We start from the raw sequence: 19716 nt of genomic DNA on the forward strand, positions 1-19716 counted from the left end.
CTTAATAATGTTAATAAAAAACAGATTAATTGATAACAAAACAACCATTATGTGTTGGATGCAGCTGAAACAACAACTTTATTTTCTTTTATTTATTTAAACATAAAAAACTTATGAAGCTCAAAACTAACCCATAAACACAACACAACTTAAAATAAAGCAAACTGAACAATCCCTGCTGGTTTTTTATGCACATATAAGTTTGTGCACGGAGGGCCGGCTGACTGTGGCAGGCAGGATGGATGGATGGACAGATGGATGAGGGTTTTTCTGTTAATCATTAATAACCTGGATTAGCCCCAGTCTTCTGTAAATATGATGAATGCGTCCACGGCTTCATTAGCTCTGCCTTCCCACAGCACAGCTTTATTAGTCTGAGGCTGCTCTGTCAGGTTCATCAGCAGTGCACACCACCTTTTCCTCTTTAGCTTCAGATCAGTGGATCAGTGTTTGGACATAAAATGCTGGACGTGATCTTTTGTGTCTTCTCCAGGACTTGTGTGAAGGTGGGATTGACAAATGTTTAAAGACTGTGTGCAGAGCTGATTCACAGTCTTAAGGACAAATGAGCTTCAGTGGACGTTTTTTTCACAGCAGGCCTTCTCTTCTTCTTCCTCTTCGTCTTTGGTTGATTTGTTCATCGACGTTTGTTGTTTTTTTATGTGACTATGCCGATGAAACGCAGCAGTGAGAGCTCAACCAGGGATGGAGTGTTTCTTATTCACTCTCTAACCAAGACTTTGTGCAGCTCACCGGAAGAGACAGACTTTAACAAACAGACACATTTTCATCAGGAGGATGATTCTGGGATTAAATCAGGTAAGGAAAGCCAACATACTTAATCAATTAAGTATTATTGGAGGTCAGATTAATATGGATGAAACATTAATGTTCTATATTAATATCCTTCTTATCTCTTCACCATCATCTTCTCCTGTTTTCTTGAAATAATCTTAAAAGACTTTAAATCTGAAGCTTTTTAGGTGGTTAGATTTAAAATCTGCTCAGGTAAAAAAACAGTGACACAAGTTGACCACATGGTGGTGCTACAGCGACAGACTTGACTGAGCTGACAGGATAAGACCCCATTCATTTTTATTAAGAAACATTTTCCTTACCAACGCGTATGAAGAAAGATGTTGATGAAGAGACTTAAACACGAAGGGAGACGTAATTTGTACATGACTGAAGTAGAGGAATCAGTACGGAAAGAAGAGTGGAATAAATAAATTCAGTTATATAGTGGTGGTTTGTATTTAGATGCTTGAAAATGTAAAAGTAAAAACTATTTTTCCACAGATTTAGTGACTCAACATGAATCCTAATTTGTACAATTTTTAGTTTCATGCCAAACTTCTTCATTTATTGTTCGAATTATGAACTTTTCTCCTGGTTTTCACAATCCTCAACAACAAATTATGACGGTTGCACAAAAAAGAAGTTTTCATATTCTTAATATTAGAGCTATTAAATATCAAATTCATTGTATTTAACCAAAAAGAGAATCACCATCATCACAAAAGGCTCTTTTACAAATGGTAATATCAGGAAATGCGACTCTGACACTACGATGGATTTAATGTTTCATCAGCTCCTCCTTTGCTCCAGAAGCCTTATGGCCCCTTTGTAGCCGTGTTAATTATTTACTATATAAGGTTTAAATTGTTTAATTATACTCTGTCCTTTTTCTTTAATTATTTATTTCAGTTCTACAGTTTTTTTACCGTTACACTTTCCTGCAGTGCTCATTAAAAACTCCTCTGATAAGTTTGGAAATTGTCCCACAGAGTTTGTAAAAAATATGTTGAGTTGCTATAATTCACATTCAAATTAGGAATTGTTTTGTAGTTTTAAATAATAAACGTACAAACTCACGTCTTCTGTCAGCTCAGGTATTGTAATATTAGTCACAGTCGGATATATTGGGGGTGTATAAGACCTTGAAATATCTCTAAACACAAAATGTTACTATATAAATACATTTATTCTAACTGTTAGATTGTTCATTATTGCTTCAATTATTAATCTTACTTTTTATCATTGTGACATGATATTAATTGTGTTTAGGTTTGTCTATTTTCTGATCGTGAAGTGACTTTTGTTCTAGTTTGCAGGGAGAAAATTTAGACCAAAAAGCAAATAAAACATTCCCTTTAAACATAATAACATTAAAAATGCAGTTATAACTTTCTGAACAGCTTCAGAAAATAATAATCTCAACATAAGCTCATACAACGTATTGTTTACCGTGCAGGAACACACCAGGGAGCAGCTTAAGTTCAGTAATAAATGAAAGCTCAAATCACTTTCTCAAGGACACAGAAACAGGAAGAAAACAGGACTTCAAACTAATTTCTTGACATTCTCCTCAAAGCAGATGTTTGGATTAAGAAATAAAAGCTGCACATCTATTGAGGAAATGCCTGAGGTTGTTGGAGGTTGAGAAGAAAACACTGAAAATAAAAAGAAATATAAAGAAATAAAATGTAAAAATGTTCCATTAAGGAAAGATCAGTGCAGTGCAGCATCTGACCTCAGATAAGAGCATTAAACCAATTCAAGGTTTTTACATGATATTAGAAGGTTTTGGGTGAAATTAACACTAAAGAAGAAGAAGAAAGTGTGATGAAGCTATTTCACTCTGTCCTCGACAGTGATATGGAAAAACCAGCGTCTGTGTAACAATAATGAAACTCAGCTCATGTGAAGAAATGACGGTCTGGATTCTGATCTGTGTGTTTAAATATTAGTTTTTTTTTATAGCAGCAAGGCAGCACTCAAACTTATATTGTTGTATTCTTTAAGATTCTGGCAGTTTCATGGTGAATCACGGTATTTTTTAATTTTTATTTTATTTTATATATTATCTATATCGGTTTATAGTGGCTACTGTCGGGAGTTAGTACATCGAATATAAAAACATTTTAAAGTCGTCATGTATATATACTAAAGGATTTGGTTTCTATAAGGGGGTTTCTTGGCCCCATAAAATGAAACTATATAAAAATAAAGGAATCAGCAAATCCCAACGCAGTAAAACAGAACTTTAAAATTTAAAAAGTTATGCCAACAACTTTATCATGGCTTCCTTTTCAAAACAAAACATTTAAAAATTGACATATTTTGATATTCAATGAGATATTTCTTAAATGTTGTATTGCACAAGAAACAAATGAGATACAGCAGTTGTTTCTGCTATGCAACAATATGGCAGTATATGAATTAAAACCAGCACTAACCTGACGTTCAGTGCCCAACACAAAGCACACCTGTCTCCTCTTACGACATTTGTACTGTATTTGTCTGTATGTTTTCTCAGAGGCGGAGGACAGTAATGAGACGCCATCCTCTGAAGAGGACCAGGACCTGGCGGACTTTAACCCGGAGCTGAACATCAAACAGAGCATCTCGTCTTCCAGAAAGACCATCAGTCAGATCATCAAGGACAAGAAGAAACAGACACAGCTCACTCTGCAGTGGTGAGAGCATCAGTAACTGCTTACACTGCATCAGTAAAGAGACACCGGCACTGTATCTGCCTGTAGTGGAAGAAGTATTCAGATCCTTTAAGTAAAAGTAATATTATCACACTGTGAAAATCCCCATTGTAAGTAAATGGGTTGCATTCAAAACCTTATCAGCAAAATGTACTTAAATGATCAAAAGTACTCATTATGCAGTAAAATGTTCCCTGTCAGTGTTTTATTATTATAACTGATGTTTTTGGATTAATATCACCGCTGCATTAATGTGCATGTTGCTTTTTTCTGCTGTAGATGTTTAAGGTTGAGCTCATTTTAACTACTTTATGTACTGTTGGGTAGTTTAATCTACAGCAATGTATCATAGTCTATAAGATCATCATGTGAGAAATAAGATCATCATGTTTGCTGTGTCAATGTCCTGTGAGAACCACGTTTCACAGGCCTCTTTTTAGCTTTGAGACAATGTATTATCCAGCTAATCTCATCGAGGAACACTTAATCTTTCAGGTTGTTGAAGTAAAATTCACAAGATCTAGAGATACGTGGTTTTCCCTGGACAGAAAGGGTATGAAAAATTATAGTCTGAGAAGTCACTAAAGCTGTCAGACAAATGTAGGAGAGTAAAAGTATAAAGTTGCAGAAAATGCTCAAGTAAAGTACAAGTACCTCAAATTTGTACTTAAGTACAGCACTTGAGTAAACCTACTTAAGCCAACACTCTTAAAGAACCTGCTGTTCATGTTGTTAACACGTACAAACATTTACAGACTCAACAAAGACTCGTCTAGTCATAATAACAATTATTCTGTGGGATTTTTGTGGGAAAAATTACAACCATGAATGACTTCTTCCTCCTCTTTCTGCCATTTAACTATTGTTGGCAACCAAAAGCTGTATTTCTGTCTGTTAATCTGAGTCCAATTCGCTCTTTTCCTATTACTGTTTTTTGTGTTTGTTTTTTCACCTCTAAAATATAAAAGAGAGTCTTTTGCTGTCCACCATTTATCTTTGTTGTGAAGCTAGAATTTACATTTACTATATTCAGTTACTGCATTCACTGAGCATTTCATATATTGTTATAATTACATGTGTGATCTCCTCTCTGACGGGTCACAACAGGCTGGAGGAGAACTATATAGTGTGTGAAGGAGTGTGTCTGCCTCGATGTATCCTCTATGCTCACTACCTGGACTTCTGCAGGAAAGAGAAACTAGAGCCGGCTTGTGCTGCTACCTTTGGAAAGGTGTGTGTGTGTGTGTTTGTGTTTGTGTGTGTGTGTGTGTGTGTGTGTGTTGTGTGTGTGTGTGTGTGTGTGTGTGCGTGTGTGTCAGTTTTTGCAGTGGTTGCAAGCCAGTTAACGTCCTCATTGTCCAAGATGTCTTATTTTCTATTATATTATTCTTAAATAACCCAGATGATAGCTACAAAAGCCCTCTTGGATGCCTCTATAGTAGATAAAACATGATAAAGTGCCCTATATGGTGGCTCAATGTGCAAGTAAACAATAAAGTGCCCTTGAGGATGCCCTTCTAGTGGAGAAAATATGTTAAAGTGCCCTCAATGATGCCCTTCCAGTGGAGAAAAAGTGTTAAAGTGCCCTCAATGATGCCCTTCTAGTGGAGAAAATGTGTTAAATTGCCCTCAATGATGCCCTTCTAGTGGAGAAAATGTGTTAATAGCCCTCAATGATGCCCTTTTAGTGGAGAAAATAATATCTGCACTTTATTACAGAGATATTGTACATATACTTTAAATCTGAGTCACATAATAAAAATATTTCATTTTCAATTTTGAAAAAATGTCTCTATGAAATTGTTAAAATGTGGAGGACGGAGCTCGTATTGATCGAACCAGAACTTCTTTTCCTCTTCAGACAATTCGACAGAAGTTTCCTCTGCTAACAACAAGAAGACTGGGCACCAGAGGACACTCCAAGTACATACAAAACACTCACTCACTCGTCTTTATTTCACATTTTTAATAACTTAGAGCACCAAACATTTTATTTCTAATCATTGCACTTTATAATTATTATTTAATATCATTACCTTGACATTATACAGATATCACTACTATGGAATTGGCATCAAAGAGAGCAGCGCTTACTATCACTCTGTGTATTCTGGAAAAGGTTTGACCAGGTAACAAAACATTTAACATTTAATCTGGTCTTCTTGTTCTTTCTTGCATTATGCATATTATATTGTGTCTGCATGTTTTTTGCTTGTTGATTGTTATCTTACTGTTTGTGTGTCCAGCATCAAAGTCGCGTTCTGATACTCTTTTAAACACATGGCATACAGCTCTGTTGTGTTTTCTTTTACTTTTAATGGTCTCAGTGTCAAAACATGATGTATTTATATTTTAAAAGATTTAAATCTGTTTCTCTTTGATTGCAGATTTTCAGGGAGCAAGCTCAAGAACGAAGTAAGTTAAAATGGTAAATCTTACTTAAAGAGAAAACTTAACATCAGGCTGAAAAGCAGAATTTTGCTTCAATCTCTGGTTTAAAGTTTGTCACCTCAACTCTCTTAAAAAAGGGAACGCAGGAGAAGTTGCAGATCCAGTGATGGACAAAATTTATTGTGGGGGCCTTTGTGCAAAAACATATTTAGAAAAGAAGTAGTCAAAAGTCTGTAAATGTTATGTATAGCAGTTATTTATTTATTTTTTATTTTCTAACAGAGACTCTTGAAGAGATCCTTTAAATATCTGAAACTCCTCCCATCAGGGTAATTGATAAGATAGATAATCCTAAAACAAATGCAGCTGCCTCATCATCAGTGTATTTCATTAACATTAATTAACATTAATTAACTGCTGTAAAATATTGATTTGTATAGAAATATTTTGCTTTTAATCACATGATCGTAATGTCATCTGAATGCTCCCTGGTTACAATGCATGTGTTAAGAGTAAGTATTACTGATGGGTGCGGTCAGGTATATTCTCTGTGGCACACCTGTAACCAGCCAACAGTGATGTCACAGAGTCCTAGAGTACACTTCTACATCACTGTAGTAAGATAAGAAGTAAAACCACTGGAGGTTTTCAGAGGGTGTTAAGTTGCTCTTTAAGTAAAATCAATAGCGTTGAGATCCCAAAAAATAAAGTTAAAAAGGGGGCTGACATTGTTTTATTTTTCAGGGAGGTTTCACCAGGAAATATTCTCTGAGCTCTAAAACTGGAACTTTGCTCCCAGACTTTCCCAACGCTCAGCATCTTCTGCTGCAGGGAAATATTTCCAGAGAAAAGGTTGGTGATGAATATTAATTCAATCTGTTAACCAGGATAATCCTAACTAAGCTCTTTTTTCATCCCTGCCCCTCAAAGAGTCCGCCAGTGCATAAAATGCTAAATATAGCAAATATTTTTACATTGGCAGTAGTTGTTTAATGGGCTGGCTGGCTGTCACTGGTTTCATTGTAATCAGTCTTCATTGTCTCTTTGCAGGTGGACACACTGATCATGATGTATAAAACCCACTGCCAGTGCATCCTGGACAATGCCATTAATGTCAACTTTGAGGAGGTGACGATTACTGTCACATGAGAGCATTTTATTGTTCCAATAGAGCACCAAATAGAGTAAAACCAGCAACACAGTTTACCATCCACTCAAACTGATATAACTCTTCAAATATTTTGTTTCAGATCCAGAATTTTCTGCTCCATTTCTGGCAGGGAATGCCCGACCACCTGCTGCCGCTTCTGGAAAACCCTGTTATAGTCGACATCTTCTGTGTCTGTGACTCTATTCTCTATAAGGTTGTTCTTTCTGAGTATTATACAGAATATAGAATCACTGGGACAAAACAATAAAATCTATTGATGCATTGCTGCCTTAAAACAAATACTCTGTTTCACTAACGTGTCTTTTTGCAGGTTTTAACAGACATTCTGATTCCCGCCACGATGCAGGAGATGCCTGAAAGGTTTGTGAGTTCAACTTCACTTCGCGTATTATTGTCGTATCAGTTGTGATATTCATGTGATACACAGACGAAACCTTTGCTGAGACAATCTGAGGCTCTAAAAAGTTGAAAGTACATTTCCTGTGAAGCCTCCATATAACCCTTCAACGTAATATTCTTAGCACGGCACTTTTAAGGACATTTTTCATGTCTACTCATTTTAAGCTTTTTATGTGACATTTAACGCTGTTACAAAGGGTGCCCCATGTGAAGTCAGATGACATTGTTGTCATGGTAACAACAGTCACATTAGTCAGAGTTTGGTTTGGTCTTAGGGATCAAAAGTACTTGTTTAGGTTTAGGAAAAGATCATGGTTTGGGTTGAAATAAGTAGTTACTTAAAGGACCAGTGTGTGGGATTTAGTGGCATCTAGCGGCGTAGTTGACAATTACAACGCCCTCGCCTCACCCTCCTATTCCAAACGTGAAGGAGAAACTAAGGTGACCTTATCTAGAGCCAGTGTTTGGATTGTCTGTTCTGGGCTTCTGTAGAAACATGGCGGTTCAACATGGCAGACTCTGTAGAAAAGGACCCGCTCCAGAAATGACACGTGAAAAGACAAAATAAAGGCGTTGAGAAATGACTTAAGACATTGGCGTATTATTCATTATTTGGTGATACCAGGCTGAACCGTATGCTGTATGCTGGAAGATCAATACGTTGGAGGGAATTTTCCTGATTGACGGAAATCTTTAGACCAATTTGTGATCCCTGGATCCTAATTCTGGATATCATTCCCATCAATTATGATACAAATTCACCTTCTTTACTGTAGATTTTACAAATCCAGTCAGACCAAAACGCTTAAAAGTGTTATTTGGAACAACATAACAGATAAAAGCAGCAAATATTTACTTTGAATGATTAATTAATTGGGAATTGAGAGGAGATCTGAGTAAATGTTGTTCATCAGTCTGTTGGCAGATATCCGCAACTTTGCCAAACACTGGGAGCACTGGCTGGCCTCCTCCCTGGAGAACCTCCCAGAATGCCTTGCAGCCAAGAAACTCCCCATAGCTCGCCACTTTGTTTCCTCCCTGAAGAGACAGACCTCGTTCTTACACCTGGCACAGGTACAACACTTCAACAAAGAACAGATTAGATTACGTAGATTACAGTAGACTCTAATGTCATTATTTAATCTCTCTGTGTTTTCCAGATAGCCCGACCGGCGCTGTTTGACCAGGCTGTGGTGACCAGCATGGTGTTAGATATTGACAACGTGGATCTCAGCAGCATCAGCTCGCAGCCTCTGCTCAGTGTAAATGCAACCGGAGACCAGGACCCCGACATCTACTCTGAGTGTGAGACAGCTACTGAAACATCTCGCTCATATTTAAACCTGATGAGTTAGTGTAACTCAAACTGGAAACTGTTTCAAGTTTATTAACTCAAACAATTCTAGCATCAGAGATATTTAATTTGAGTAGAAAAACTGTCGAAAACAGGTAATCCATGATTATCAAAATGGTAGCCAATTCATTTTGTTGGGGTATTTTTTATGTGATAAACTAAACTCTTTACACTTTCCCCTAGGAGATTAATAAAGTACATCTTCTTCTTTTTCGATCTTTAAGAATTATTCTGATGCATAATGAGGATTAATAAACTGAAATAAAAACAAAAGTTTCAGTCAACTTTAAAAAAATTAGTCAGTGGAAATAACTTGAATAATATCACCAATACTTGAAATAATGCACAAATTTAAGTGAGTTACTTTAACATTTATTTTTTGAGTTTGGATTAATTTATGTTAATGAGTAATCCCAATTCATTCGGAGGATAAATTTACGTTAACTTCTTTCATTAAGATGTGCTGTCAGGTTTTACAGTGTATATTAGCTTTTTAATAAAAGTCCAATATTAGATAACCCATTAACTGATGTGACTTTTAAAGAAAACAGCTTTTAACAGTAAAGAAACAACCAGCAACTGTATGAGAATCTCTTGTACTGATGATGAAGCAACTCCCTTTCACTTCCTGTGGTCTTTTTCTTTGCAGATGACTCCATCACCGTCTTTCAGGAGCTGAAGGAGCTGCTGAGAAAGAACGCCACAGTGGAGTCCTTCATTGAGTGGTTGGACTCCGTCGTGGAGCATAAAGTCATCAAGGTAACAGCTGTTTACCTGGTGCTTTGTGTATACTTGCATTAATGTTGACGCACTATGTGGTCCTTCAAATGTCCTGTGATGCAACCAAACAGTTTTTCTCCTCCGCCTTTGTCTCTTATCAGCCCGGAAAGCAGAGCGGTCGATCGGTGAAGAAGCGAGCTCAGGATTTTCTCCTTAGGTGGAGTTTCTTCGGTGCCAGAGTGATGCACAACCTCACTCTCAACAATGCCTCCAGCTTTGGTGAGAACATTTCAGAAGTTACATATTCTTGGCATCTAATGGTTACAAGACACAGAGTGAAAGGGTATTTTAACAACTTTTCATTGAAAGAGTCTCCTGTGCAGGAATTCATTGATTACACAGTTACACACATTCACACCTGGAAGTTGTCCAGTACAATCCCAGTCTGACTTGTTAGCCACTGGAGCAGATGGGGTTCAGTGCCTTCCTCAAGGGAATCACAGTAGTGGTAATGAGGGACATGCTGCTCCCATTGCCCCAAGAAATGTTTTGTAGGAGTGGGCATACGGCGCCACTGAAGATCTTGGGGTGGCACACCAAAACCAAACATTTGTTCGCCTGTCTTGTTGTTCACATAAACAATTATGAAAAGTATACATTATTGATTTAAATGAATAGTACCTAATGTAAAACATCAGATAGATGTGAGGGGGGCCACTGAGTCCCGATGTCCAGCAGCTCTGGGATGTAACTGGTAAACACAGTTGATCCGACACCGATATCAGTAAATTCTCAGATACTGGGGTGATCCAAAACTACGTTATTTATTAGCCCCAAAATGGGACCCTGCTACTTCCCAGCAGCATCCAGATGCCGAAGTCATTACTCTGACTCTGATTGGCTGGGCACTGGCAACTACTGGTTTAGAACAGCAAAGTTGATTTCTGGTAGTGTAATGTTAGCCAGAGCTTAATGTCAGCAGTTTGACTGACTAGATAATTCATCGGATTGGTACTTGGTATCGGCTGATGGACAAAGTTCAGGTATCAGAATCTGTATCAGGAAGGAAAAATGGTATAAATGTGATAATATAATAATTGTCTGAAAATATTTCCATTACTAACTTTATATCATCATTCGTCACCAAACAAAAACCTGAAATCTGCTCTTTTCTTATCAACCGCTTGCACGCATTTGCCATGATATTGCGCCAAACAAAGTATATTTTTTAATTGTATATGAAGGGGTACTTTAAATGTATATGAAACAACTAGAAAAAATGAATTTAAAAAGTAATAATCTTGCGGGTCGGATTGTATAATATCGGCGGGAGGCAGGGCGATGGACATTGGGAAATGGTCCCTGGGCCGACAGTTTGAGGTCCCTTGTCTAACTGGTCCTACAGTATCACAGTTAATCAGGTTATATTAAAACTGAATTTATAAAAGCGACATATTGAACATAATGACAACATGGGGAATATTATTTATGAAATTAATAACTGTCACTCAGCTTATTAATTCTGGACTCTTTTATTCTAAATTATTCAGTCTACAGGATGTGTCAAACACACACACACACACACACACACACACACACACACACACACACACACACACACACACTAAGGCTAATACAAGCCAGCTCGGAGCAGATTGCTACAACAGCGCCATAAATTGTAATGGCCAGGCTCGCCTTGATTAAACAAAGTCTTATCTGCGGGTCGCGTGCTCTCTGTTCAAACACACGCACACAGAGTGCGTGTATGTGAATAAACACAAACCATTTGGAGGCTCAAACACACACAGAAGGTTTTCAACCTACGACCCTGCAGGTCAAACAAAGAGCAGCTTGATCCTAAAGGTCAAACAGTAGATAAACAAGAAGCTCAGCTGTGATCAGATAGTCAGATGTTTTTGAAAGAATGTTTATAGTTTGAAATGTGGATGCACAAAGAGATCATTCTGTGCTCTATCTATCAATAGGTTCCTTCCACTTGATCAGGATGCTGTTGGACGAATACATCCTCTTGGCTCTGGAGACTCAGTTCAACAACGACAAGGAGCAGGACCTGCAGAACCTGCTGGACAAATACATGAAAAATGCAGGTATCAAACAACAGAACCCACACTGATGCAGAGAAGTTCAGCAGCTGACAAAGACGAACTCGAATCAGATCTACAGCAGGTCTACAGTCTGTCAAGATTTCTCTTTTAGGATCAGGGACATGATAAAGGGAAAGTCCTGTTTACAGATGTTACAAACATTGTGGGATGATAAAGGAGATCATTATTGTTATATAACACATTTGCAATCGCAATAAGTAATGCAAATTCAACCTGTTAATTCTGTGCAATGTAACAATTTTATCTAATCGCAAGATGCAATGCAACTCTTAAGAAAAGCTGCTGTAAAATCAGGCAATTTAGGCCAAAACAATCCCCCCCTAAAAAGCCTGTAAAATGCTGGAGGGACTATATAGTATGACTTACAAAGAGACATAAAACCAAGAGAATACATAGATTGTAGTTAAATGGAATATAAATGAATGAGGATAATAAAGATATTTTTTTTAGGATTATAAATTCTTCTTCTGCATCATAGTTAAATGATCCAAATTAGTATTTTTTGTTATACAATAAATATAATATCTTCCCTTTAACAAAAAATAATCTGTGGGTCTTTTCCTTAACATACTAAATATAGTTGTTAATTTATATTTAAAGTGACTGAAGTTGAGGCTGAGTTTAATTGAATTAAATTATCCAACATATATAAAGTGAATGAATAATAAGTTTTAGTTTAATTATTATCACATTACATCCCAACATGCAACATAATAATAAAAAATAACTGTTCCAGTATGTCTCAAACAGCCCTGGATGTTGTTGTCAATGACTTAATGTCACTTTCAGATGCCAGTAAAGCAGCGTTCATGGCCTCTCCCAGTTCCTGCTTCCTGGCTAACCGCAACAAGGCCAGTGCTGCCATCGACCAATCAGTGAAGAATGAGTCTCTGGGAGAACACACCTACATGTCTTTATCCACCAATCAGCAGCAAAGTCTGGAGACAAGCACCATCATCTACCAGGGGACAGAGCCTGCTGGGTTCTCAGTTTCAGGTAAAAGAAACACAAAAATAAGCCTTGTAAAGAAGAAAAAAAGTACCAAATAGTTGATCGTTAAGTTAACAGCTAATAGAAGAATGGCCAAGTGTTAGGGAGAAGAAAACACTGAATGTGTCAAAAAACAAGCCTATTAGGTTTGTTTGATTGTCAAAATCCAAAAATTCATAGTAAAGACAAAGGATGGTATAAAAGGTCGCTGAAAATATCCAGAAAACTCATCTCTGATGTAAAATTTTACAGGAAATAATCTACTGAGAATTTATCAAAATAGGTCATTTTGGATTAGATGCTAAATTTAACAGTTGTTCTATAATGTTATTGTTATGCATCGAATATAATGAAAATGGAATTTATGGAAATATCCATAAAATATGTGACTATATGTAAGTTTACTGATAGAAAAGGGGTCCCTTAAGGAAAACGTTGGGAACCACCGATGTACAGGGAAGTTTTTAGAGGTTTTTTTTTGCTGAAAACGAGGCGGATGAGACTGAATCAAAATAGTTACGTTTCAGGCCACAAAACTAAAACCCTAAAATACTTGTGATTCTCTGCGGGGTTTCTCTAGGGTATCTTTCCCATTACTAATACTAATTTAACCAACCATGTTATAATAACACAGTCACATCCGTTTCAGTTGCTTTTCCCTCTGCACACACACACACAGGTGCTCAGATGGACTTCAGCGGCCCCCTCATGACGCCGCCCATCTCTCCAGCAGCATTCGTGCACCGAGGCTCCGTCATCAACCAGGGGCCCATGACGGGGAGACCCCTGACATCCTCTTCCTCTTCCTCTACCTGCACCTCCTCCACTTCCTCCTGCCTGCCTTCTCTCAGCGCCCTGACCCAGCCAACCCCCTGCTCTTCATACCCGGAGACCCTGTACCACTGCTTACCTCAGACCAGCTCTGGTTACTTCCCTCCAGCCAGCGGATCCTCAGCCTCAAACTACCAACCTGGACTGAGGTTAGCTTCATTTAGTGTTGTGTCTTTACTGGTGCCCACATTCTATTTCACGATTTTATAAGATACAATCCAGTGTCATCTGCGTCTAATATGATTTATGATTAAAAACATTATCTTTTCTTTTTCCTGCTTTGTCACATTGTTACTTGTTTTTTTTTGTTACAAATTCAATGATTATATGATTATACAATATAATACACACACAGAACATATATAAACAGATATTTAAATATTTAAATTACAATAGAATATAAACAATGAAATAGGCAATAAAGTATGTAAAAGTAGCACTAAAGGAAGAAATAAAAAGGAAAATGAAATGATATCTACAAGAAATACTTGTCTATTTATTTGTCTATATACAAAAACTATATACAATATTTTTTTCACATTAAAACATAAAAACATTTTACTTTCATGAGCTACAGGGAGCTTTTATTGTCAATTCTATTCAAAAATATATTTTTTTTAAAAACATGCAGCAATCAAACTGTAAAGGTTGAGTCCTTAAGTTTCTGTCTACCATTGAATCAACAAACAGTACAATAAAAGATGTTTTGTTGTCTTTATGAAGTCTGAAGGTGTGTTTGATCTGCGTTTCAGGCCTCAGACTCAGAACCAGTGTCTGTCTCAGGCTTCATCACTGGCCTACCATCTCTCTCGGTACCCCTCCTTCAACGACCAACCCCTGAATAAAGATGTCTTCTACAGTCATCATCAGCCGTCGGCCCATCACTCCTCTAACAGCACCAACTGCTCCCTGACACCTTATGGCTCTGCAGTCCGACCCACATCCACCTACAGCTCAGGCTCAGATCCGGTTCAGACTGAACAGGGACTGGACGCTCAGACAACGGCACAGATTCTGGACTCAGCAGAGGGGTTCGGCTTTGTGGGGGCTGGACTGAACCCCGCGGGCGGTGGGTGTCAGGGGCAGGCGTATTCTGCTGCAGGACACAACGGTAAGGACGACTCAGACTGTGGCTTTAATGTGGAAATATCATCTGGTGGGTCCTACAGGACTTCATTAATTCTAGTCAGGATCCTAAATATGTCACTGCAGAGAAATAAATGTCAAATGATGCACAAGACAGCTTTACTATTTCTGTCAGATATAATGGTGCTACCATGTTGTTTTAGCTTTAAGTATTTTACTCATTGGAAGTCTTATGTGGCTTCAATGAAGTATCAGGAGAGGCAGATATAGAATATGTACTCTGTGGTTTTGTTTTACTGATTGGAAACATATTTATTATCATTATAAAAACATTATGTGAGAGGTTAGGGTGTTCTGTGTTGTGTTGCTGCAATACATTTAGCCACTTATTTCAGTTTTTTGTGCTTTTTAGCTGCAAATATCTGCATATAGTCGATGTCTTCTGACACATTTCACTTAAAAGACATAAACAAAACACAAAAAACATCAATCAGAATCACTCACTCTGACTGTTTTACCTGGAAAAGACCTGAGCAGGAAATTGGAAATTTCAATATGTTGCCAGACTAAACTCTGGGTTAGTGGTTCCCAACCTTGACTTTTGTTCTGTATAAAGAAAAAGTTGAAGAAAAAACTTTTGCTGTTTGGCTTGTGACCCCTTAAAATGAAGGTAATTGTTTTCGGTTTCATTTGAAGACTTTTTAGAGACATTCAGAGATCAAAGAAAAAAGCAAATAAACTTAATTTTGTTGGTTCCCAAACTCCCCATGCTGGGAACAACTCTTCTTCTATGTACACAAAACAAATAGCACCAAATTATAATCACAGAAACTCAATGCCAAACGTTTCCCCCTTGTTGCAGGTTACTATGGCAACAGCAGTTACCTGGATAGCCAGCGCATGACATCACTGGTTGACCAGCACGTGTCAGTCATCAGCACTGTCGGAAGCCTGCGCCCATTCCCTTCAGGGTACTCTGAGGTCCACGATCCGCTCAACATCCTGGACGAGCCGGGAAGGAAAGCGACGGGGGCGTATTTCACTGAGGCCGAAGCTGCAGCAGGTGAGCGGTTAAACATACTGGGGGGGTGAGGGGGGGTGAGTCAGGGTGGGTGAGGGGTGGTATATGCACAAAGGTTTTCTTCTATTAAAACATTTTGTTAAGTTAAAGGGACTCTTTAATTTTCTTACTGTAAGTTAGCAACACAAAATGAGCACTGGCACCTGAATTATGGTCTTTATTAATAGAAAGATAAATCATATTTTCATTTTTCAGTCAATTTAATTTAATTATGAAAACATCCACAAAATAATCAATTTCAACTCAGTTTGATTCATTCCAACCAATCAGTGTAAAAAATATGTTACGTAAATACTTTAATAATGACAGTGTTTTGGTATTCGTAGTTTCTTGAAAACAGCGAAGACCAGATAAAATGAAGAATTCTGAGATAGAAAGACATTTTGGTTTGTTGGAGTCTCCCTGCGTCTGTATCTGATGAGCTGGGATCAAATCTTTCTCAGCTCTGGTTGGTTGTTTTCATTCAGGCTTGGTGGATTCTTGCAAATACCATTAGGAGCACTAGGAGGAATCAGAGGAACCAGATCTTTTAACAGATGATCTGTCTCATGAACTGCTGTCAGGATATAGTGAATGTTTCAGCAAATATGGTAAAAAAAAAAGTTATAAAAGTTAAGTTAATATGTTAAATTTGACCAAGCATTTTTTTACTGCCCCTCTAGATCTGCTCCTGCATTTCAATTTAAGATAAGATGTTCCTTTATTGTTCCCCTTTATTGAGAAATTCAAGTCTGACACAGCAGCACAGTGAAAATGAAGTGCAAAAAGAATAAGATGAAGAATAAAATAACTTAAAGATATCATAGAAAATATAAACATTATATTGAAAATATAAACACTATATGCAGTGTGCAATAAAGGAATATGGTGTGCAACAAAATTATAAACTGAAAGGTGATAAAAGATAACAATGTGTTCACAGCTTCATTATACTGCCCCCAAGTGGCCAAAAAATCAGTCATTGCAGGTTTGAATTTCCCAGCACATAAATAAGGTCAAATTCAGAGTAAAAAAATAAAAAATCTATTAAAAGGCAGGAATGCTGAAAGTCAGTCAGAGTTAAGGGTGCTGAGAGAAAATCTGTCCATATGTTTTGCAGTAATTTGAGATCATTTATATCTTATATCATAGTTATTAACAACACTTTACATACATTTTATAACTTTTTAGTGGATAAAACTAAGAAAAACAAGGCAAAACTTATTTTCCATCCATAAATAAAAGTGTGTAAAAAAAAGGATAAACTAATGGTTTTCATTATGGCAGATTTTAGGTGTTGCTGCAGCCCCCTCTGCACCCGTAGTCCCAGCACCCATAATAAGAGGACCAGAAATGTAAATTACATCATGCATTGCCCTTAAAAAGATTAAATCTACATCTCTGTTGTTTCCTCCTCAGATCATTCCCTCCCCTCCTCAGGATCAGCTCCCTGTATGTTTGGCGTCCCCTCTCCGTTCACCTCGCAGGACACGTTGCTCTCTCAGCAGCGTGTGCCGTCATCCTCAGATGTGCAGGACCTGGTGTCTTCGCTGCCTCCCATCAACACTGTCTTCATGGGAGCAGGAGGAGTGCAGTGACGCACAGGACTCAAAGCGTCTACTGGAGCTAGGTTTGGAGTCCGGGTTCATTCAGAGCTACCCAGAATGTACGTATGAACTAACGCTAGGAGGTGGTCTGGATAAAATGGAGCGAATGAGGTGACGAGTGACGAGTACACCCTGCCAAATTCAAACCCAGATCTGTAAGGTACAGTATGAACCTCAGCTAAGGAAGCATACATATATACATATATATATATATATGTAAAGATCTGGCAATTGTTTTATTAAAAGACTGAAGGAGGAGCAAAAGAAATATATTTATTTGTATTAAAATGTGGATTATTACTTAAAAACATACAAACTATGACTCTGATGCAGATATTTATCATATATCCACAACTGTATTTTTCAGTCATTCACACAGAAAGACTTTGACTTGATTTAGTTCCTAAATTATGCCTGAGGACTTCCATTTCTCTTGTGTGCAAATTGTAAATAAAATCTTTGTTAGTCACAACACTGTTCTCAATTCATTGACGGGACAACAAGTGGAAAGCAGCCATAAACAGCACTATTATTAACTGACATATACTCATTAGTGTGGTGATGTAATGGCTAGGTGTAGTTCATTAAGTGAGGTTGTTATTGTTGCTGCGAGGTGCAGACTTTATCTGCAGTGTCAGATCAGAGAATAATCGAGGCTGAATCAGCTTAAACAGCTTGTGTTTGGTTTTATGTTTCCATTTCTTTTTGAGGGCTTTTAGAAACCCCATCGTCAATGTGTAGTTAAAATACAAAGTTGTTGATTCCCAGAGTGCAAATTTCACCAAATGTGTACAGTAGTATTGAGTCAAGAGACTGTGGAGGCTGTTTAAGACACTCTTTTTCTGCTTTAAGTCAGTTAGTGAAACAATCAGTTAATTAATCATTTTGTCAATCAAAGGTATTTTGATATCAAGCTGCTGGTTCCACCTTCTCTGATGTGAGGATTTACTGGTTTTCTCCGTCTGTAAACTGAATATCAGTAGGTTCTGGACTGTTGGTTGGACGAGTCAAGTGATTTAAAACTCACTGTGGGACTCTGGGAATTTAAGAAAGCCATAAACTAAACAATTAACTTAAAAACTAACCCAGGTATTAATTAATAATTAAAGTCCCCCCTCCAGTCAAAAATCAGTTTCTTCTTGTTCCTACAGTGTGATGTTTGAATGATGTCTGTGCAGAGTTTGACCCTAGAATGATGTTTTCACATTCATCTGCTGATCACAAATAGTTTGGAAGTCAATCCTGGTCCAGTATGCAACTTCTACAAATGTGTTGAAGAAATTTTAACCCACCAGTGCACAAACACTGTGACATGGACTTCAGGTAGAAGGACTAAATGCCCTTTTAAGGATTTTAAACACTTCTTTTTAAATGAAAAATTATTGTTCCAAACTATTTGTACATATCTTAGTACATGTCTGGAGGAGATCTTTAAAATAATCCTTTCTGTCAATCCACACGTTTTGTGGTGCGTTGAGCTAAATGCTAACATCAGGATACCAACATGCTCACAGCAGGTATAGCCTAATTAACCATAGTCACCATCTTAGCTTACAACTGAGTCTGATAGGAATCTTATTAGTGTAGGTTTGTAGGTTTTTTTTGGTCTGTGTAATAGATTTCATAGCAATCCATCCAATAGTTGTTAAGATATTTTAGTCTGAAACGCCTTGCTGACACTGCCATCCACAGAGCCACGGCACTAGTGCGGCTAAAAATCTAAATTAAGTGTCTCCAGTAGCTGCAGCAGCTCTACTGACTACATGAATTATTACCACGTTGCTTCTGGTTGCCTGTTTTATCTATTTGCTGTAATAATGGAGACACTGAACAGGACAGAACAGGGAACAGATCCTGCTTTTGTCCGCCTCTGCAGCAGATTGACTTCCAGTCAATAATAGACCCCAATAGGATCCTTATCTCCCCTGATTCAAAGACCTTGTGTCAAAGCGTTAAACACACGACTCTTTAATGGCTGAAATCTGAGATTACAGGACGGAATCACAATAGAAGACAAGCGGATCAAAGTTGGGAGCTTTCGTAATTATTTGCTTTGTCTGCGGCACATTGGGAGGGAGATATGACTCAGATAAAAGTGTTTGCGAAAATGTTACGAGAACCAACAGAGGGAGAGAGGCAGAGAGGGAGGGCCGGGAGGGGAGGATGTCTGAGAGTGAGCTGTTAATATCACACTACAGTGACCTCAGTAAAACATCTGAAACATGTCTCCTCTTGAGTTTGTCGGTACTGGAGCAGATGGGACGTCATAAAAGCAGAAGATGAAAGTTGTGTGGTCGGTTTCCTCTGAGAAAACACTAAAAAACCTTTTATCTGTCACAGACTGATTTATCTTTTGAATTCACTAAATAGAGAAGAAAATACGTTTGTGGGGGGATTAAAATGTCCTGAACTCACCTGTTTTATGGCACTGAAATATTTAATTGTACTGCTTGTATGTATCCACTGTCTAACCATTGCGTTTAT

General features: G+C 37.7%; 1 protein-coding gene across 1 annotated transcript; it reads left to right on the forward strand.

Annotated features, from left to right (window-relative positions):
- The first annotated feature begins 668 nt into the window (after positions 1-668).
- Positions 669-17394, forward strand: rfx6 (regulatory factor X, 6). The gene is made up of 20 exons (XM_051409753.1): positions 669-819; positions 3320-3479; positions 4605-4728; positions 5359-5420; positions 5549-5626; positions 5885-5912; positions 6633-6740; positions 6939-7016; positions 7139-7252; positions 7370-7419; positions 8373-8532; positions 8619-8763; positions 9462-9571; positions 9694-9811; positions 11518-11640; positions 12448-12654; positions 13328-13628; positions 14232-14590; positions 15428-15628; positions 17045-17394. Exons 1-20 carry the CDS (start codon positions 669-671, stop codon positions 17221-17223), a joined length of 2856 nt encoding a protein of 951 aa, XP_051265713.1. The 3' UTR covers positions 17224-17394.
- Positions 17395-19716: the final 2322 nt, after the last annotated feature.

The sequence above is a fragment of the Dicentrarchus labrax genome, unplaced genomic scaffold (assembly GCF_905237075.1).
Source record: "Dicentrarchus labrax unplaced genomic scaffold, dlabrax2021, whole genome shotgun sequence".
Taxonomy (NCBI): Eukaryota; Metazoa; Chordata; class Actinopteri; family Moronidae; genus Dicentrarchus; species Dicentrarchus labrax.